The 23,080-nt window shown below is 38.0% G+C and overlaps 1 protein-coding gene across 3 annotated transcripts in view; it reads right to left on the minus strand.

Moving 5' to 3' along the window:
* Positions 1-742: 742 nt before the first annotated feature.
* LOC126969972 (phosphoinositide 3-kinase regulatory subunit 4) overlaps positions 743-23,080 on the minus strand; it is an 84,440-nt gene continuing 62,102 nt past the window's right edge. Inside the window, exons 19-28 of one of the 3 annotated variants that reach the window (XM_050815613.1) lie at positions 20,544-20,675; positions 18,536-18,611; positions 16,057-16,158; positions 15,229-15,351; positions 10,791-10,901; positions 10,166-10,320; positions 7,289-7,447; positions 5,533-5,690; positions 2,178-2,353; positions 743-1,010 (exon numbers count right to left, since the gene is read on the minus strand). In XM_050815613.1, the coding sequence (XP_050671570.1) occupies positions 797-1,010; positions 2,178-2,353; positions 5,533-5,690; positions 7,289-7,447; positions 10,166-10,320; positions 10,791-10,901; positions 15,229-15,351; positions 16,057-16,158; positions 18,536-18,611; positions 20,544-20,675 (1,406 nt within the window). In that variant the 3' untranslated portion in view covers positions 743-796. Of the gene's footprint in view, positions 1,011-2,177; positions 2,354-5,532; positions 5,691-7,288; positions 7,448-10,165; positions 10,321-10,790; positions 10,902-15,228; positions 15,352-16,056; positions 16,159-18,535; positions 18,612-20,543; positions 20,689-23,080 lie in introns of those variants that run through there. The other 2 variants (XM_050815614.1, XR_007730511.1) reach the window with 2 other exon arrangements.

The following is a 23,080-nucleotide window of genomic DNA, read 5'->3' on the forward strand; positions in this document are numbered from 1 at the left end:
AGCTGCGGCACCCTTCAGACCGGAGCGCAATAATGCTTTCAAATTACTGCTTCACGGCGGAAAAAGGCGCCGTTGGGGCACCCATAATCTAGCCGGCATCCTGTGCGATGGTCTCGCACTGATAGCTGTGGTATAATATTATTTTTGCGGTGTTTCCGGGACTATACGACATGGGTACCATCAAGAAAAGCCACATTTTGTCGTCCTTTTCCATAAAAAATGCATGTATTTAACTGCGGAAACTCTTTCATAATCTGCAACTATACCAACCAAAACATTACATATCATTGGTCTTTTCTAGACTGATGGTTCTTTTTAAATAAAATATATGGCGCTCATGTTTCTGAGTAAGATCCAAAATTTTTATTGTAATGCCAACATTTTGCACACCTGCTACACAAGTCCCTCATTCTCCGGAGTATTTTTGTGTTTTGGTGAAGGGCGCCGTCGCTAGTGAAATTACTTGGCAATTGAGACTTAACATCTTATGTCTCAAGGTGATGAGAATTTTTGGGTTTTTCAAAAATCCTGAGCGGTGCTTCATTTTTATGGGCAGGGCGTATCAATTACCATCAGCTGAACGTCCTGCTCGTCTCGTCCCTTGTTGTCATAAAAAAGCTTTGTACGTGGAAGAAAGTTTCTTTAAATACGAGCTATGTAGGAATGCGTTTTTTTAATGCGTTCTGATAAATACTCAAATAAGGTTACATGTAGGACTTCTAGTCAATAATAAAACAACCAATATAACGAAACATTTATTGCATAAAATATACACATGAGCAACTTAGATTAACAATTACTTCCACACGTTGATAACGCCGTCTGCAGAAGAGCTGACCAGATAGTTCTTACTGGCCTCGACTACAGTGATGTCCGTTATCGGTGCTATGTGGTGGAATGTTCTCGACTCCACGCTTTTGTACACGTTGTCTTCTATCAGGAAGGGGGGAGGTGAGGGGTTCGACTTACAGCATTCTTGGATCACTGTCGTCCCGTCTATTATCCTACTTCTGAAATAGAAAATAATACTAATTATTATTTATTTCAGACCCCTGATCCAAACAAAGTACAAAGACAATAAAAATTAAAATAGATTAATGAAATTTAGACGAAAGTTTTTTCCCATAAAAATTACACCCCTGTATAACCAATAGACCACGTCAAAAAACCATCCTGTATATTCTTTGCTTATAAGTCAAATATTGACACAATTTTTACACAAATTATCTTGCCCCAAATTAAGCATAAATAGCCTGTGTTATGCGTTGCATGACAACGATATATTTAATACAATATACTTACTTAAACATACATAAATACATATAAACATACATAAATACATTTAAACATCCACGACTCGGAAACAAACATCCATATGATCATCTAAACAATAGTCAAATGACAGCACGTGCCATAGTATACTAAATATCGATGTTCATTAAGCCACTCCCTCGTCCTATTCCGTAGGGTAGTGCTTCCAATCCCGCACTATTTTCCAATCCTGCGAGATGCGGGATAACGGGCGCGGGATCCGCGGGATTTGCGGGACTGAAAAAAGCGTGCATGCGATGCAAAATAGGATAATCTGCGTGAATTATTATTCTTAATAACTCAAGTTATTAAATGTTTCGTATTTGCTTGATGTTCATTGATACATCCTTTTAGAATAGAATAAAAATTTACGGGTGTGTACGTGAATGAAAGATTCATTCACGTACAAGCCCTTAAAAGGAATACCGCCCACAAGTGTGGAAGCAGAAAGGGCATTTTCTGGCCAGGCAATAGAGTAAAATACGCAGTAGTTTGGCAGACGATAGTTTGGAAATGTTAATATTAAAAGCTGAAAAACTTAATAATTAACTAATAATTTATCAGTTTAAAATGCGTTTTTTTTTGGTTGATTTTGTAATTTTGCGTTGTGTATTTTTTGAAAACGATTTGTTTTGTTTTTTATTCAGAATTTGTTGTTTTTTTTTTTGTGAACAACAGTATAATTTGATTGATCTCATTTTAATAGTAATATGTACGTAAATAACTGTGGAGTTGATAAATTCATTGTTTTAAAATGTGCATATTTTCAATATGCGGGATCCCGCAAGTACCGAGATCCCGCGGGATTGAAAATTCGTAGTCCCGCAAATGCTGCGGGATTGGTAGCCCTACCGCAGGGTTGTCACCTGTACTTGATGTCGTGCGCGCGGTCGTGCGGCGCGTGCACCAGTACATGCGAGTCGTCGGCCTGCCGCGCGTCCCACAGGCGCAGGCGCAGGTCCGACCCACCCGTCGCCACCCACCCCTCCTCACCACCTCCCCCCGCGCCCGCGCTGAATATGGCGCTCATGTAGTTCGACGACTGAAACATTGTTGTAAATGGACGTAATTCCAGAAAAACGCTCCAAACCACAGTCATATCGTCATACGTAGGGACATATTGGATTTACTTTTCTTATACAAAAGTATTAACAACATTTATGACAACTCCTTTCTTGTGTCGTCTATGTTTGATTTTAGAGTGCCTAGATGCCCACGTAAACCTGTGAACTTATGTGAAAAACCTTCTCGCAGAACTATTTTGGGGATCAATTCACCTGTGTCACGATTATGCAAAATTATAAACGATTATAAATGCTTAGACCCATTCAGTGATTCGTTGCCAAGGTTTCGCAAAAATGTAAAAAAATGTATTGTAAATAAATAATTTAAAAGTATTCTTGATTTGTTTAATACGTTTATCTTGACTTGTTTAGTAGATTTTGTTAATTTCTTAATTTCATTACATTATAGAATAATTTATAACTTATATATATTTTATGTAACTATTTCACACATAATTTAGCATGCGGTATTCACCTTAAAAGGTAATGTATTTAGTAATAAGACCCTTGTAAATTAACATAATAATAATTATTATAAATGTATTATTGTAATTACCAATGGTGAATCTAAATAAATATCGTACCTACTGCCTAAAACCCCACGATTTTCGTATCGTCGCCCGGTAGCTGGGCCACAGAAACGCTTTCGCACACCCTTGACACGTGTAGTATAACCTAACCTAACCCTTTCAAAAATATTTTTTTCTTGTAAACCCCATAGAATTTAAAAAAAAATCTTAAAGAATCTAAATTATGATATATTTACCAATTTATTAAGTAATAATTATCGCTGTACATTAATTGGGCCCAAAGATGTATGGGATTTTGGCGATCTCCTTTACTTAAGAACACAAAACGGACTGACACAAAATGGCAGCCCTACTATTATTTGTCACTCTTTAAATGATATCATGACGTAGTAGCCCAACGCGCTTGTATGGAACATTTATTATGAAGTTTAATATTTATTAAACTTTAAACACGAATTCCTTAAAATGTTATGTTTGTGGCTTGGAACATTTTTCAGGAACTAAATCCAAATTTACACGCACGTGAGTCCTCTCTAACACGCGAGATGGTTATAGAATAAAGCAATTTTATATTCACCTCTCCATCACGAGAAAGGCGCTATTGCTACGTGAAAACTCGCAGCAAAAAGCAAAGTGATTTACATTTCGAACCCCACATAACAATACAACCGGGAATTACTCCGCGTTAAAAAAATAAACAATGTGATCCGGTGCATTCCGAAACTCATTTTAGCCTAGCGTATTAATGAAATATATCTTTATTGCACACCACAAAATAATTAAACATAACAAAAATCGAGACTACAAAAAGCAATAGGCGGCCTTATCGCTTAAGAGCGGTTTCTACCAGGCAACCTGTAATGAATTAGTTTTAGTTGAAAAGATAACAGAAGGTGGTACTATCGATTATCTCATTGTCACAAAAATTTATATGTTACTTATCGAAATTTAGATTTATAAATTTTTCTATTGCCGTTTTAAAGAGTTAATATTTAAAATAAATACTAGTAATGATATTTATAATAAACATTGTTAAATATTATCTTAATTTTTTCTCTTACTATAACCTATAACACTTTTCTCGCTAGTCAAGGTGAAAAGTTGTATGTTTCACACGAGAACAATTTTTTTTGTCTCGTGCCTTCAAATCACTCACTACCTCAGTTTTATTAGAATCACTCGCTAGACTACTTCGCCAATTCGCGATTTAAAGTCAGCAAAAAATAACTTTGCTCACTTGTTGAACAAATAACTATTTTCTAATTTCAACTATGAATTAATCCTAGAAGTGAGGGTTATCACTTTAAAAACATAACAAATTGTTTAGATTTACAAGAGCGACATCTCAAGTAAATTTTCTAATACGAATATATTGGGATTGAGCAGGTTATCAACTGCAAAGTAAATCCTGTATATGAAGCCACAACCTGAGAGTTGAACAAAGCATATAGAAGATTTTATGACGATGCGTCACTCGAACGGTTGGCTCAGTTAGTTAGAGCACCGGCACGGAACACCAGAGGTCGTGGGTTCGAGTCCTGCATCATTTATAAAATTTTGTTTTTCAAATTTTATTTGTGACTGAAACATTGTTTTAAATATACTTCAGCTTTTTTTATTGAATCAGGCTTTATTTTGCGAATTCTATAATTTTACGTAGTTCCTGAAAAACATCAAATTTTAAGGAATTTGTGTTTAAAGTTTAGTAAATATTAGAGTATTCCATACGCGTGGGTTGGGTTACTAAGTCATGATGTCATTTAAAGAGTGACACTAGGACTGACATTTATTGTCAGTCCGTTAATATGAATCACGTAACCAGTTTTGTGTTCTTAACTTAATTTCGACCCGATTGTGGTTTGGAACGTTTTTCTAGAATTACGACCAATCTAAATGTTTATTTGATTTTTATTGAGTGTTAAGTCCGCTAAGTTTTGTCTTGAATCAATTCGATAAGTATTTAGTTTCCACACGAGGCATCCTCAGGAAATGCTGACTCGCCAAACTCTGGCATGACTCGCGCCAGGAATCAAACTGAACATTTTGAACTGAAGTGCCAGTGGGCAGGGCACATAGCTCGACGGACAGATGTCCGGTAGTGCAGTAAAAACCTAGAATGGCGACCAAGTACCGGAACACGCTAGACGAGGCATCCTCAGGAGATGTTGACTCACCAAACTCTAGCCGTGTCTAATTGTTTAATCACAAATAATGGCGGAATTAACACTAAAGAAAACTCAAACATTTGGAGAAAAATAATCTAATATATAAAATTCTCGTGGTGTTAAACATTGAATTCCTACGAAACGGCTTGACCGATTCTCATGAAATTTTGAATGCATATTGGGTAGATCTGAAAATCGGACAACATCTATTTATCATCCCCCTAAATGTTAAGGGTGGTCCACACGAAATTTTTTTTAATTTTGTTGATTTTTTTTTTTAATTTGTTTGATTATGAGTCAGCATTAAAAAACACATACAACTTCAAATGTTCACCCATCTACGATCAACAGTTACTTTTGTATCGCGATTTTAAAATCGGCAATACAACGTTTGCTGGGTCAGCTAGTATATAAATAAATATGTGTCGAGTAATATCTGAGTATATAATGTGTGTGTAGTACCGGCGCCGTATAGTTGAGCGGCGGCTGTGCGGCAGTCCACAGCGCGTGTGTGCGATGAGCACTCTCGAGACACCACGCGCTTGCGTCGCGGCCGCCCACGCTCCAGATACGAGACGACCGGTACCCGCCTGCACCCACGATGCGCCTTATCCGCTCCGCTAACACGAAACACAACAGGAATAATTAATTATAAGCGAGATTGCTCAAATACAAACTATTTAAGTTTTCTTTAGTGTTAATTCCGCCAATATTTGTTTTTAAACAATTCGACGCGTGTTGTCTCGCCGAAATCTGGCACGAGACTCAGACAAAACATTGTTGGCGAGACAACACGTCCTAAGGATGCCTGCCGAATTGTTTAACAACAAATATTGGCGGAATTAAGACTAAAGAAAACTTAAATCATTTGTATAATTATGGATTTCCGCAAACTAACGCTTACTTCAATAAATTTTCTTTAATTGCTCAAACTTTACATAGGTACGTAAAATCTGTAGGAGGCTCCTTTGCACAGGATGCCGGCAAGATTATGGGTACCGCAACGGCGCCTATTTCTGCCGTGAAGCAGTAATGTTTAAGCATTACTGTGTTTCTAGTAAATTTACTGGGCAAATGAGAGTTAACATCTTATATCTCAAGGTGACGAGCGCAGTTATAGTGCCGCTCAGAATTTATTAATTTTTCAAGAATACTGAGCGGCATTGCATTGTTATGGGCATGGCGTATCAATTACCATCAGCTGAACGTCATGCTCGTTCGTTTTTATATTCATTTGACAGCTGAAATTATACCAGACAGCCCAATGCAAAAGTCAAGTTCGCCTTTTATCATACCCAGTAAAGTTTTACCTAAGTAAAGTTTGAGTCTAAGTACACTCTATATATCTCCGCCTAAGTACGGTATATAGATCTTAGCCGAGTTGCCACTCTCGTTCAGTCAGTCGCTCGTCAGCTCGCGTCGACTAAAGGGCGCTATCAGCTACAGCAGAGATTATCAAACTTATTTATTTTACCGCCCCCCATTGAAAATCAATTAATTTTCAGCGCCCCCAATTATTGCTAGTATTTACACTATATATATATGTATGTATTTACACTATATATATATATACATACATATGTATATATATATACATATAATATATAGAATTTTTTCCGCTCCCAAAAATCGCCTGAATTAAAATAATAGCCTTAGATAATTTATACGTCTAGGTAAAGCCTTTTGCTGTTAGACAACGCATGAAAACGGCCCAGGTTTATTTACTTTAGTGTGCATGCCAAGCTACGTCTTACACTCCCGATATGTATATCACATTATTTATTTTTCTATTATTTTTTAAATGAAAATAAGGGTCGAGACGAGCAGGATGTTCAGCTGCTGGTAATTGATACATTCAGCCCATAACATTGCAGTGCCGCTCAGGATTCTTGAAATACTCAAGAATCCTTAGCGGCACTACAACTGCGCTCGTCACCTCGAGACATAAGCTGTCAAGTCTTATTTGCCATGTAATATCACTAGCTACGGCGCCCTTCAGACCGAAACACAGTAATGCTTTCACATTATTACTTCACGGCAGAAATAGTGTGCGTACATTGCTCAAAATAGAGTCTACAGTTAGTCGATATTTTTTTGGACGTTTTTACAGTTGCCACAGTCTATCTAGATGTATAAATGATCTAAGTAATAAGCATTTGCCTATACATGCCAATGTACAAGAACTGCTCGCTTGACTATCTACTCATCATGTACTTACAATTAGGATGTTTGAGAGTGGTGATGGGCAGATGGAAGCGGAGGTCCCACACACAGATGGCGCCACTCGAGGTGCCCACGGCCAGGTACCCGCAACTGTTGGCGTACAGGCACGTGAACACTCCTTGCTTCAGATCGCCTTGCAGCTTCCAAGCGTTACCTGATCAAACGTCCCGTTGGTAAGATTTTCTCTATTATTATGCTGCTCAATAAACGGCTAGATCACTTGGCGTAGAGTAGAGACGTCGCTTCATTGTGTCCACGTTATCCACGCCCCGACGCATCAGGTCGGGAGTGCCTCAGGGCTCAGTTCTGTCCCCGACCCTCTTCTAACTCTTCACGAGTGACCTCCGAAGCCTCAGAAAGTGCAAATTGCACAATATGCGACGACACGGCTCTTTATTATGGCGCCACTCGGGGGCGCCTCGCGACTCATATAAGAGTGCTTCAGGCCGCCTTAATGAACTAGGAGACTGGTTCAGAAAATGGCGGATTGAAGTCAATGCCTCAAAGAGTGCAGCGGTACTCTTTGGTAATACTAATAAAATAAAATCTTTGGCCCCTATACCTATTGTTAAATTATATGGGACCCCTATTCCGTGGGCCCAACATTATAAATATTTAGGTGTTACGTTTAACAGTAACATGAATTTCGTAAAACATATCAGCATGGTTTGCAATAGAGCCCGGTTTGTCCTTAGCCGCCTGTATCCACTTGTGTGCAAGCGAAGCAAACTACTGCTCAGACAAGGTGACATTGTACAAGACCATCGTACGTCCCATTATGTCGTACGCAAGCATCGTGTTTGCCCACGCGCCGCCGAGCCACTTGCGGCGTTTGCAAGTCGTTCAGAATAGAATCACGCGCACGGCCACCGGAGCACCTTGGTTCGTTCGTAACGTAGATCTCCATCGCGATCTTGAGCTGCCGACCATCGCTCAACATTTCAAGGAGATATCGCGACGCTACTTTGATAAGGTGGCCGAGCACCCTAATATTATGTGAGGGAGGCATGTGCTTACACTCCTCTAGACCACAGTGACCACTGAACAAACAGAGGCGACCTCGACACGTACTAGTCGACCCGGACGACTATATTACGATCGCGAACGCGACACCAACATCATCACCAACACCGACACCAAACCAACCACACCGCCCTCGAAGACGTAGGCGCGGCCATGTACATCAAACCGCTGCCACTCGTCACTTTGACGATTTCCAGCGGCCACAACCTAATATAATACGATTCACACACTTTGATAGAAGCCCGACGAAATAGTCCTCATCCTGTAATCGTTTAACACCACTCACACTCACATCACAAATCACACACTTACATACACTCACACATACTTACATACATATATCACCGCACTCGCCGGCGAGTGCGAACTCTCTTCAAACGTAGAGTCCACTGGACTAACAGATATATTAGATCGTTAGTGATCTTCTCTCCATCCAGCCTAGTGAGCAGGCGGTCCGAGGTTAGAGTCTCCTTCCGAGACGCCCCGCGCCTGTGAGCTACATTTTCGGCCTCCAAGGCCCCCGCCCGGCTTCGCTGTAAAATCCTTCAGGGCTAACAGCACAGAGGAGGTTTTTAGTCGGTAGGGGGTGTTTACACCCGAGCCCGATATATGGGCCCCGTTTCGGGGTCTTCAATACGTAAATGTATTTGACTCCTCTCGAAAAAAAAAATCATTGTGTCGTCTACCGCATTTATTTTTTATAGGCGATTGTTACTAAGAGCTATTTAACCTGATTCACCATCATCATCATCATCAGCCGGTAGACGTCCACTGCTGGACAAATGCCTCCGCCAAAGATTTCCACGACGATCGGTCCTACGCTGCCCTCATCCAACATATTCCGGCGATTATTACCAGATCGTCGTTTATATTCATTTATTTTATTCCATCATTCATTTGACCTGATACTTGCCGACAAATTCCCCATCGCACGTCACGCCTTAAATTATATCATCCCTGCTATCTGTATCTGTGGTTCCTCTACAGTGCAGTTCTCAAGGAATTTCCTACCACCTACTACAAAGCTGTTGAATGAGCTTCCATGTGCGGTGTTTCCGGGAGGATACCACATGGATACATTCAAAAAAAGCGCGTACAGTTTCCTTAAACGCAGGCATCATTATCATCATCATTTCAGCCGGAAGACGTCCACTGCTAGAAAAAGGCCTTCCCCAAAGATCTGCTTTCTTTGGAGTGTTTTTGGCGTAATCGCCTCGCTTGGCAGGCGTGTTGGCGATCGCAGTGGATGTTGGTGGTTTTCGGATTGTCCTCCGTTCTTTGAATCCCTTAATCGCCTCTTACGACACCCACGGGAGGAGATGCGGTGGTGCTATTCTGGCACGACACCACACAAACGCCGGCAACGCTTCTGTGAACCCTCTGGTGTTGCAAGATAATGTGGACGGCGGTGATCACTTAACATCAGGTACACCCGTACGCTCGTTTATCCTCCACTTCTATGAAAAAAACTTTGTAAATATTCGGAGAATGCCACCGTAAGTCCTATTACTCCACTGCTGAATATCTAAATGATCGGACAGCCTGGGACTAGATTGTGATTATTTCATAGCGATAGAAATGACTGTACAATATTGTATATTTTTATTGAAAAGAGCGCAAATAAAAGGAATGCTGGGAGAGTTTCTTGCGCCGCTTCTTCTCTCTCAGAGCGCCATTTATTTCCGAAGCGGTAGTAGTATCTAGTAGTATAAGAAATGACATCAAAAAGAATTCTAAAGGAATCAATTTTGAGAAAATAAATGCCTTTTATGCCTTTTTATGCCATCTCTGAGGCTACATAACAGGAAAAGGAGTCACGAATGTTTATTCTTTTCTTCGTCTGCCTTACCAGGAGCCCTGAGGTCCCAGCCGACGATGGTGGCGTCGAGTGTGGCGTACGAGATGACATGTGCGTGTACGCCACCTGCGCTCGCACACGCCACCGCGCCCGTGTCCACCTGACGACACTGCGACAGTGTCAGCCGCGACGACCCCGAATCCAACCTGATATGAAACAACATACTATATCTAGAACACTAGGGCCACAGCGTTCATAATTTTAACAACATTTCAAGACAGTAACTTTAACAACAAAATAAAATTTGAAAACAATATTTTATGAACGATGCGGGACTCGAACCCACGACCTCTCGCGTTCCGTGCGAGTGCTCTCCCAGCTGTGCTAACCGTTGGAGTGCCGTATCGTCATAAAATCTTCTGTGCTTTGTTCAACTCTCAGGTTGTGGCTTCATCTACAGGATCTACTTTACAGTTCATAACCTGCTCAAATCCAATATTTGCATATTAGGAAATTGACTTACTTATTAAATTTAATTGTGTACTCAATAAAATACAAAATAAAACCAACGACATATTCCTGCATTCATACGTCCAGCTCGTCTCGTCCCTTATAACAAAAATACATGCTACTATTGCCGTTGAATATAAGTAATGACAAACCGATCAAGAATTACCTTAGTACAAATATAGATCCTTCTCTCGTAGCCCCCACCAAGGATTGCCCCCCCTCGCACGACGCTAGCGACACTACCCCGCCGGCGCCTCTGTTGTACATCGCTTTTGATCTGTGACACAATATAATAATAATATTGACACACTTTACATAAATTATCTAGCCCCGAGTTAAGCGTATAATATAGCCTGCGTTATGGGTTACAAGACAATGATATATATAATACAATATATGTATGTTTATATATATATATATATATATATATATATATATATATATATATATATATATATATATATATATATATATATATAATACAATATATGTATGTTTATATATATATATATATATATATATATAAACATACTTAAATGCATTTAAACATCCATAACTCGGAAACAAACATCTATAATTAACAATGAAGATTTTTCTTCAATTAATTTAAATGAAGTTATTTGACAAGGGAGGACAACTCTTGCAATATCATACAAAATAGGCAACATTCACCAAATATAAATGTTACTGCTATAGATAATCATAATATAAAGCTCATAAATATTGTTCACCAGAATATACAAGGTATCTCAAGTAAGGAATTAGAAATTGAACTGTTTTTGAGCTGCTGTAATATAGATATATTATGTATTACAGAACATTGGCGTAAGAGTCATCAGCTCCAGTTTAGTTTTAGAGAACATAAAGTAGTCAGTTCGTTTTGTAGAAGTAGGGCAATACATGGAGGTTCCCTAATTATTATTAATAATAGATTAAAATGTAAAAATAGAAGAGATATTGTTAATCTCTCTATAGAACAACTAATTGAGATAGCTTGTATAGAACTAGAGCAATTTATTATTGTAAGTGTATACCGCCCCCCCACTGCATCATATGAACAATTCCAACATAGAATGGAGGAGGTACTATCAAAATTTAGCAAAACTAGCAAGTCAATTATAGTGTGTGGAGATTTTAATATAAACTTGCTTGAACCTTCGGCCAATTGTACTAGCCTTAAAAATTTATTTCAAAGTTTTAATTTGTTCAATGTATTTTGGGAACCTACTAGAATCACTTCTACAACAGCAACCTGTTTAGATAATATTTTTACAGATGTTACTATTACTAGTAAACTCATAATTAATAATCTTCAGTCCGACCATAGTGGGCAACTTATAAAAGTAAATACAAGATTGGACAATGTCAGACCAAAAAAGGTGACGATTATACCAGTTACGGGTAGCCGTCTTGAGAGGTTTAGAAATAATTTGGTAAATACAATACCATTTTTACACTGTGGCGAAACTGCTAATTTTCACTACAACTTAGTCTTCAATTCCTTCTGTGAGGAATTTGACAGGATTTTTACTCCAGTAACGGTGACAGTAAACAACAAACATAGTTTTAATGATTGGGCAACAATGGGTATCCACAAAAGTCGTAAACGCTTATATGACCTTTATTATGAGAAACATTACAATAATAGTGAAGAATTTAAAATATATGTAAAAAAATACTCCAAGCTCTTTAAAATAGTTTGTCATGAAGCGAAAACACGTTTCATTGCAGATAAAATTAAAAACAGTAATAATAAAGTAAAAGCGACTTGGAGTGTAATTAACAATGAAACTGGTAGATCGAATTGCCGTAACACCTCTATCTGTTTAAATATTAATAAACGCGTTATAAATTCGGAAATAGAAATTGCAAATGAATTTGATAAATACTTCTCCGAAATCCCGATTGTCACGACCAAATACCTTAACTCTTCGCCAAAAGCAGCATATGATATGCTTAAATTACACATACCAGTATCTTCTACTGACTTGAAATTTAAGTATGTTACAGGTACCGATATAATAAAAATCTTCAAATTAATTAACCTAAAAAATACAAAAGACCTATGGGGCCTTTCGACTAATATAGTTAAATACATACTTGACATTATAGCACCTGAATTAGCAATAATATTTAATGAATGCATAGATGAGGGTGTGTTCCCTGACCTCATGAAATACAGCAAAGTTATACCTTTGTTTAAATCTGGCAGTTCTTTTGACCCTGCTAATTTCAGACCTATTTCAGTGCTGCCTGTTTTTAGTAAAATTTTTGAAAAACTTTTGCTTCAACAGCTACAAATGCATTGTTGTAAATTAATGAACAAAAATCAGTTTGGTTTCACTAGGGGCTTATCAACAATTAATGCGGGTACTAGACTCATTGAGCACATCTTTGACGCCTGGGAAGAGTCACAGGATGCATTGGGCATTTTTTGTGATTTGTCAAAAGCATTTGACTGCGTCCACCATGAAACTTTACTCCTAAAACTAAAGCATTATGGAGTGAAAAATAGAGCCCTAAATCTGTTAAAATCATATTTAAGCGAAAGAGTTCAGATAGTCGATGTAAATGGCAAACGGTCTTCGGGTAAACCTGTGGGAATAGGTGTTCCACAGGGTTCTATTCTCGGTCCTTTCTTGTTTCTTATATATATTAACGATCTACCGTTTGTGGTAGATGATAGCCATGAGATTGTATTGTTTGCTGATGATACTTCACTTATTTTTAAAGTGAAGCGACGTGCGGATATTGATGACGAGGTAAGCAATGCACTCTCAAAGATAGTACGTTGGTTTGAGACGAATAATCTGCACTTAAACAGTAAAAAAACAAAGTGTTTACGGTTCATTACACCAAACACAGCGGAGGTACAAACCAACGTACTTATAAATGACCAGAGATTGGAACTTGTGGACACTACGGTCTTCTTGGGTATCACGTTAGATAAAAAGCTTCAGTGGGCTCCACATATTACCCATCTAGCAGATAGACTCAGCTCTGCGGCATATGCAGTTAGAAAGATTAGAGAGTACACGAATGTTGCGACCGCTAGATTAGTGTACTTTAGTTATTTTCACAGCATCATGACGTACGGTATATTACTATGGGGTCATGCTGCTGACATTGATATAGTGTTTGCTCTGCAATAGAGAGCTGTTCGTGCTATATATCAGCTTGGTTATAGACAGTCTCTCAAAGAAAAATTTAAAGAAATAAATATTATGACTGTTTATTGTCAGTACATTTATGAAAATTTAATATATGTTCACAAAAATCGTCACCTTTTTGCTCTTAATAGTGATTTTCATTATTATAACACTAGAAATAAGGGATTTCTTGTAACTAATTCTAGTAGGCTTCATAAGATACATAATAGCTTTAAGGGTAAATGTATACACTTCTACAATAAAGTCCCAGCCACTGTTCAGGCATTATCTATAAATAAATTTAAATGTTTTATAAAGAAATGGCTCTGTCGTAAATCCTATTACTCCACTGCTGAATATCTAAATGATCGGACAGCCTGGGACTAGATTGTGATTATTTTATAGCGACTGTACAATATTGTATATTTTTATTGAAAAGAGCGCAGAAAAAAGAATGCTGGGAGAGTTTCTTGCGCCGCTTCTTCTCTCTCAGAGCGCCATTTGTTTCCGAAGCGGTAGTAGTATCTAGTAGTATAAGAAATGACATCAAAAAGAATTCTAAAGGAATCAATTTTGAGAAAATAAATGCCTTTATGCCTTTATATTCATCATATAAATGCTTGCACCTACCGGGATTCGAACCCAGGACCTCTAGCTTAGTAGGTAGGATCGCTAACCACTCGGCTATACAGGTTGTCAATATATAGTGGACTCTACACACACCTCACTTCTAAAGTGTAACTGAGTCTGAAATTAAGTAAGTTTGAGATAAGTATGACGGCAGACGTGGTCGCTAACTATGGGCCTTATGAGAAAGCTCATGGTCGCTAAGAGGGCAATGGAGAGGGCTATGCTCGGAGTTTCCCTGCGAGATCTAATGAGAAATGAGGAGATCGGTAGAACCAAAGTAACCAACATAGTCCAAACGATTGCGAAACTGAAGTGGCAGTAGGTAGGGCACATAGTTCGAAGGACAGATGGCCGTTGGGACAGTAAAGTCACCAAATGGCGTACCGGAAGACGCAGTTTTGGTAGGCCTTCCACAAGATGGACCGACGATCTGGTCAAGATCGGCGGAATACGTTGGATGAGGGCAGCGGAGGACCGATCGTCGTGGAAATCTTTGAGGGAGGCCTAGAGGCGAGCTGATCACCCTCGCCTCTAGGCCTCCCTCATATATCGTGATAAGTATGAGAAATTGTTCAATACACGATAACCCACAATTAACACAAGAGAAATAAGTGTAAAAAAATAATAGCAAAGTCTGGAATGGCACAGAAGTTCTTACAGAGACAGAAGTAAATTTTTTTTAAATTGAACACTCTCTATAATCGACGAGATAATTTAGGTTGAGTTTTCGATATTTTTATGCATTTAACTTTGTTCGAAAGGAACGTTTATATTGTTGTTTATAAATATGTCAGCGGGTAGTTTTAAATATAAAAATCGAATGACTTGTTAACGTAAGCGTGTCCCTGCAGTTTGGCTGCGTCCCACACACGCACGCTGCCGTCGTCCGAACACGAGCCGAACATAGAGCGATGCGCGGGCACACACGCTAGCTGGTTCACACAGGCCCTGGAATAACACGAATTATTACTGATAATGATCATAGATTTTTGTATTCCTCTCGCTATAATGTTGCTACACGTCTAATCAAAAGATAAAACCAGTAAAACCCGGTAAAAAGCAGTGGGAGGCGATTATGGGTACCACAACAGCGCCTATTTCTGCCGTGAAGCAGTAATGTGTAAACATTACTGTGTTGCGGTATGAGAGCGCCGTGACTAGTAAAATTGCTGGGCAAATGAGACTTAACATCTTATGTCTCAAGGTGACGAGCGCAATTGTAGTGCCACCAATTTTTGGATTTTTCAATAATCTTAGTGATACTCAGAATTTTTGGGGATTTTTAATAAGCGGCACTTCCTCGGCAGGACGTAATAATTACCATCAGCTGAACCTCCTGCTCGCCTCGTCCCTTATTTTCATAAAAAACCCAAAATAATGGGTTGCACTCCGGAAGTGACGCCAGAAGTGAAAACTTTGGAATGGTTAGGGAATGATTTCGCACGAATTGCTTTATTTATCAGTATAAAAGTACTAGCATTTATGTGGGTAAATATTATATTCAATTATTGCGCTATCGTCCACAAAAATTACAAAATTTACTTGTACTGTAGATCAATTCCGGATGTATTTTGTCAATTCATTGATCGTGTCAATTCCGAACCCGATTGTATTGAAGTTTCGGTAATCAATGTAGTACACGGAAATAGTTACTTGTGCTCGTTGAGATACGCCAGCAGCTGATTGCCAGGTCGCCAGCCTCCAACTCCCACAGGAGCCGTCTCCTCGCTGCTCTCGAAACGGTCTTCACCACTCCTAGACACAGAGTAAAAAGGTTTTAACTGAGGAGCTGGCGATCAAATGTTTCTAAAGAAAATCTTCATAACTATACACTATTAACCTCGGCTGTAGCTTTTCTTTACTTTTAAATATTGCCAAAGAGTAAGTAAAAACAAGAGGTAGTTTAGTATGAAACGTGCAGTGAAATTTGACATAAGTTTGAAATAGTAGTAATTACAAAATGCCGATTGGCGACGAAGTATAATCCGGCTAAGTTTGAAAGCGAACAGTTGCTCAAAACGTAATGGATTTTGGCTATCTCCCTTTTTTTACAAGATTATAGCTGTCATCTGTCAATCTATCAATGACTGCACATTTGATACAATCGCTTTTTTCATATTGAGTTTCGCTAAGCTAAATATTGTTCAAAGTGACAGTTCCATATTTGACATTTGACAGGATGTGAACTGATTGTCATGAGCTATCGGTAATAGACGTCACTACCTTACTTGATATAATAATTTTCAATAATTGTAAAAACAATTTAAGTCAATTGTGAAAAGATTACTGTTATAGGAAGAACTCCTGAAATAAAGGCATTAAACTTATATTAAGGATTGGTCTCCGCTGCGCTGGAACAAGATACCGCAACCAGTGGGAGGCTCCTTTGCACAGGATGCCGGCTAGATTATGGGTACCACAACGGCGCCTATTTCTGCCGTGAAGCAGTAATGTGTAAGCATTACTGTGTTTCGGTCTGAAGGGCGCCGTAGCTAGTGAAATTACTGGGCAAATGAGACTTAATATCTTGTCTCAAGGTGACAGGCGCAGTTGTAGTGCCGCTCAGAATTTTTGGCGGTTTCAAGAATCCTAAGCGGCACTGCATTGTAATGGGCAGGGCGTATCAATTACCATCAGCTGAACGTCCTGCTCGTCTAGTCCCTTATTTTCATAAAAAAAAAGGCATAGTCGCAAACTACAATAAAATACTACGTACTCGAGCGAGTCCCGAGTGTGTGACGTTGACGTGCCATATGCTCTGTTAATAATTGAAACTAAAATGCCGGGTTGCGTAGTAAATCTTTGTAAAAAAAACACTACAAGAAATAAGAAAGATACTGGGATCAAATATCATCAGCATGATATATCATATTTTGTATTTTATTAATTTAAATGTAAAATAACACGAAGCGTATGTTACAAAATTTGAAAGATGCCATTGAGTGTCATGATGCCACGCACACAAGTATCTAATAGTTGCTAGAGGTGGGCTAAACTGTTGTAATTTTGCAATGAATTATACTCTTGCGTTATATTTATACAACTGTTGTTGTAAACTGTTATAATATATATTAGATGTTATAAATTTTAATCTAAATTATTTACGCTGATAGTTGTTGTTGCGGTTCGAAGTTATTTAGTGTTATAACATATTTGAAGAGGAATAATTACTGTAACACTAAGTACTAGGTAGATGGTATTTTTTTTGTTGTGCTTTTTAGAAAGCTTTTTTTTACCTGTGTACACTAACACTTGTCTATTTACATAAAAAAATAAAAATCACTCAAGACGTATTATACATTACACATATCCATTTAATTTACTATTCATACTATAGTTTTTACAAACATTTTACTTCAAAATGATAATAATAATTTTCAAAACAAAACTAGCAGTTTGTCAATTTAAAAACTCGCAAATGATGATTCACATTGGAAATATAATGAGTGAAAGTGTTGTTTTATCCAAAATGTTATTTATCTTCGTCTCATCGCAAGTAGAAATAGCTCTAATGTTTATAGCAAGAGTGTTTACAATACTTTTCAATCTAAAACAACAGTATTATAATTTTATATTTGTTCGTCGCAAGTAAAAATAGCTTCTTTTGTGATATGCGAAGTGTTCACATTACTTTGAATACTAAGCACTTACTAAAGCGAATTAGAAAAAGGGCCATCTCTTAAAAAGCATTAAATTTACAAAATTTTTAATAAAAGAAACGCACCACTTTCCGCTCGTGTACATAGATGGCGCTGTAATTAAATTTCAAACTAATTTTAATACGGAAATAATTTATATAAATATATTATAACAGTCTAGTGGCAAATTTTATAATGTGTTATACTGTTGTAAAAATATATTGTAATATATGTGTTGTGTGTCCACCTCTAATAGTTGCCGTAATCAAAAAGCTATTGTTCCGAGGTAGTGCGGTATCTAGTTGGAGCGGGAGACCAATTCTTAATCTAAGGCATTAAATGTTGTTTCTTGTGTTTTCAGGTAAATATATCATTGATTTATTATGTTACTATTGAAAATGTTATTAATGAAGTTAACTTCGCAATAAGTTTAAGATCTTCGCAATCACTGTCGTGCTTGAGTTCGATATGTTTTTCCACTAATGTACACTCACCTTAAGGACTTGTTAAACTTTTGTTGGGTTCGCGTTATCAAATTCCGCAGCTCGACTCTGCATGGCGCCATACTGTCTACAATGACAAACACAATATGATAATATTTGCTTTTTGTCAATATTTTTTTCTGATTTGAATTATCTATATAAAGGCGATAGGGAGCCTTCATCAGGACTGGCCACGGCTCACTTGGGCGTATAGCCGGAGAACAAGATCAAGTCCGATAACAGTTATAAAATCACTTTACTTCACGATAAATAATCTACATTACACTTTAGTCCATAAATCAATCCCGTATAATTTAAATAGTCACATTCACTTCCGAAATCAATAACAATTATTATTTCAAGATTACGTGGAACAAGAGCGATCCGCCGGAACCGTGGTGCGGTCACCATGGCGGTTAGACAATGAATGACGCCCACTTGGCTGCCAAATGAATGAAATGACAGATGTCAAATCTAGTTCCCGCATATTCAGACAATGACAATTTTTTCAAAACAAAATTTAATGAAAAAAATTAAATTAGTTGAAGGTAGGAAGTGTTCATTAATAAGAGAAGCTTTATTCCAGAGGAGAATACTCTATACACATTCTGCGAGGGAATAAAAAGCTAAAAATAAGCATTTATGTAGTTACTAATTATTTTTTGTATCTCCTTGTCATTGAATATGTTACCCTTAATTTATAATAATAATGTTTGAATCTTTCGATATAAATAATAATCCCTAAAGCGTCTGATTTCATTACTCGGTAGTGAAATCACTATTGCTAGGCGACATTTTCATATCATAACGCAACGTGTCAAAAATATTAAGTGTTAAATAACATATTCTAAATAACTATTATATACAACTATAATATTATGTATAGCACATTAAACCTATTCTATAAAAATCCGCGTCATATTTGCGACTGCGCGATGTGCACCAGAGCACTGAGCTGGAGCCACGTAGCGAGTAGGGACAGTGTACAGAAAAAGTGGGCCGTCGCCTTTGATAAAAAAGGCATAAAAGGCATTTATTTTCTCAAAATGTATTCCTTTAGAATTCTTTTTGATGTCATTTCTTATACTACTAGATACTTCTACCGCTTCAGAAACAAATGGCGCTCTGAGAGAGAAGAAGCGGCGCAAGAAACTCTCCCAGCATTGTTTTTTTTGCGCTCTTTTCAATAAAAATATACAATACTGTACAGTCATTTATATCGCTATAAAATAATCACAATATAGTCCCAGGCTGTCCGATCATTTAGATATTCAGCAGTGGAGTAATAGGATTTACGACAGAGACATTTTTTTATAAAACATTTAAATTTATTTATAGATAATGCCTGAACAGTGGCTGGGACTTTATTGTAGAAGTGTATACATTTACCCTTAAAGCTATTATGTATCTTATGAAGCCTACTAGAATTAGTTTTTATACTAACGAACTAGAATTAGATGTTTTACGAAAAGACGACAACGCATGGCGTAATCCGCAGCGCATAGGGTTGTCACAAGTTTTTTTTTATTCACTTAAAATAAATATTATAATTTAATAATATTAAGTCATTTAAACGAACACAAACTGGAATTTTGCAGAGACAATCAATAACTTGCGTTCCGGCCGTTTGTGTGAAGATAGAATAATAATATAATATTAAAGTTATACCCATCTATTCAGTGAGAGGCTCCTTTGCAAGAACTTTGGGTGCCACAACGGCCCCTATTTCTACCATGAAGCAGTTATGTGTAAGCATTATTGTGTTTCCGTCCGAAGGTATAAGGTTCCATTATAGCTTCAGTTAGTAAAATTACTGGGTAAATGAGACAAAACATCATAATATGTCTCAAGATGACGAGCGCAATTGTAGTGATGATCAGAATTTTTCGATTTTTCAAGAATCCTAAGCGGCACTGTATTGTAGGGCGTATCAAATACCATTAGCTGAACGTCCTGCTCTTCTCGCCCCTTATTTTCATAGAAATAACCGTCGTATCGATTAGACCATAGTAGTACTTACATTGCACGTAGCTGGCACTGTGCCCCATCTGGGAGTGAACTGGCACTGCACCCACACTAGCACCAGGCTCGCCCGGCACTGCTCCACTGGGACTGGTACTAGCACCAAGCGATATCGACTGAGAGCCTCCATCTGAATTGTTTTTCTTTTTTAAAAAAAAATAGGATAGGTAGAATTAAGTACCTTAAAAAGGGACAAATTGGTCCAATATTAATTTTCGATTGGAATTTCAACCTTCCGTAACGGATTTGGTATATCAAGATATATTCAAAAAAATATGACTAGCTATAACTCTTTTAGATGATAAGTAGCTTCCAAATTCCCAAAACTACTTACATATATTGAGAAATTCAACAAAAACCCTTGTTGATTCCAATTTAATTTTATAATTTTATGTTTTTGACAACCCTATTTAGGATTTCCAGGTAACCTTAGTTACACCAATTTACCAAAGCGCTGTTCCAATTATACCATTTCCCCTCTTCGCGTTCCTATTTTCTGCAAAATAACCTAAAAACGACTACTCAACTAAAACTGAGATTTCCAATGAACTTTCGAAATTATTTACAACCGTTCCTACTATTCAGTCTCCTCCTATCACCGGTTATGGCTTACTTGAGACTTTTCTGTCCCAATAAACTAATCGACGGTAACGCACCTTATCCGTTCACGCTGTCTGTCATTGGAAGGACGTATAGCTTACCAGCGATAGAAGTTTGTATGGCAATTGCAATTCACACGTCCCAATATAAGGCGATAAGAATGACTTATCGGGTATATTGGGACAGCTCCAGATTATTGACAGCTAATTAGTGACAGTAGAAGGTAGTAATTTATCTCTATCTGTAGATAGTATATTGGGAACGGCAGTTATTGATCTCTACATTTCTTTTAGTCACAATAAAATATTCCACTACCTTTTACATTCAAAGTCTTGAATGTGTTTTTTAGCTATAACTGATTGTTTGGCTTGTGCAGTGTAGCCAGAAGCAAAAGATATAACATACCGACGACTTGAGAACCTCCTTTTTTGAAGTCGGTTAAATAGTGTTGATCTCTGAAATGGTAAGCACACTACCAGAACGATTTTGAAAAGCAGATTTTTATTCCTCTTAACATATATATTTAAATATCACTCTCACCTACGTGTGGTGTTCATTTACAGCAAGGATTTCAAGGAAGTTACCACGTAAAACCGATATGGAACGGTTTTTCTTGTACGTTTATAGCATGCACCTAAAAGGCTGGCCAGCACTGCTGTGATTCCTCTGGTGTCGCAAGTTTCTGTAGTACTGAGGGCGGTGTTCCTTTATCATCCAGGACCCCTACTCTTAGACATCGACGGTAATCAAGACCTTCATAGGTGGTTCCTTGAAGATAGACAGACATGAAAACCTTCAATAAAAGGGCTTCCACTTTGTTTGATTCACACCAGATTGTTTTTTAAGTTCTATAAGTATCTACTTCACTTTTTTTTTGTTGCTCTATAGGATTTTGGCGAATTCTGACATTAACGTTTTGAACTTTAACAGACGGCTGCCCGACTATATTGTATGGTCTTCGAAAGAGGATATGTTAGTATAACCAGGCCTGTCTCACTTCCCGCGTAAATATTGAAATCCTAAGTACACGCGGCGGCCTCTAAAGAGCAGGCCAGTCAGTAGGGAATCACGAGCGGAATCGCGAGTGATGCACCGACTGACTTACTTCACCGAGCCGACCGATATATTACCGATAGATCACTTGGCGTTGCGTTGAGACGTCGCTTCATTGTGTGTCTTCTACCGAATTTATCACGGGGAGTGTTCCGAAGAGCTTTTTAACCTGATTCCTGCCGCCGAATTCCACCTTCGCACGACACGCCACAAGTTAGGATATCATCTCCACCATCTGGATGTGTGGCGGTCCTCCACAGTGCGGTTTTCAAGGAGCTTTCTTCCACGTCCTACAAAGCTATGGAATGAACTTCCTTCTGGGGTGTTTCCGGACGATACGACATGGGTACCTTCAAAAAAAGCGCTTAAAGGCCGGCAACGCTCTTGTGATTCCTCTGGTGTTGCAAGAGAAAGTCGGCGGCGGTGATCACTTAACACCAGGTGACCCGTACGCTTGTTTGTCCTCCTATTCCATAAAAAAAAATATTAAAATCGGAGAAACATAAATAAAGCAAAGCATATAAAAAGGTCACTGCGAAACTGATTTAAATTTTTAAAGCTTTCTAAAGACGCTGAAACAATCTAGTCTAAAGTGATTATTATTATAATGAAATTACCATTCATGATAGCTACATATTTATTTCCTTTCAACTAAGCCGGTTTGACTATGACGTGGTCATCCAACGCATACACTACTATCTGCAACTAATGTAGGTTTGACAACGAAGAATATTGATTTAACATTACGATAACATACCTATTTACTGTCTTATTCATAATGACATAGCGGAGATTTAAAACATCGCTAATATACGCTTGTTAAAAAATGGTATTCATAATCGCATATTAGAGCTAAAACGCTCATTATCTCTTCGATAAAGC

The sequence above is a fragment of the Leptidea sinapis genome, chromosome 19, assembly GCF_905404315.1.
Source record: "Leptidea sinapis chromosome 19, ilLepSina1.1, whole genome shotgun sequence".
Taxonomy (NCBI): Eukaryota; Metazoa; Arthropoda; class Insecta; order Lepidoptera; family Pieridae; genus Leptidea; species Leptidea sinapis.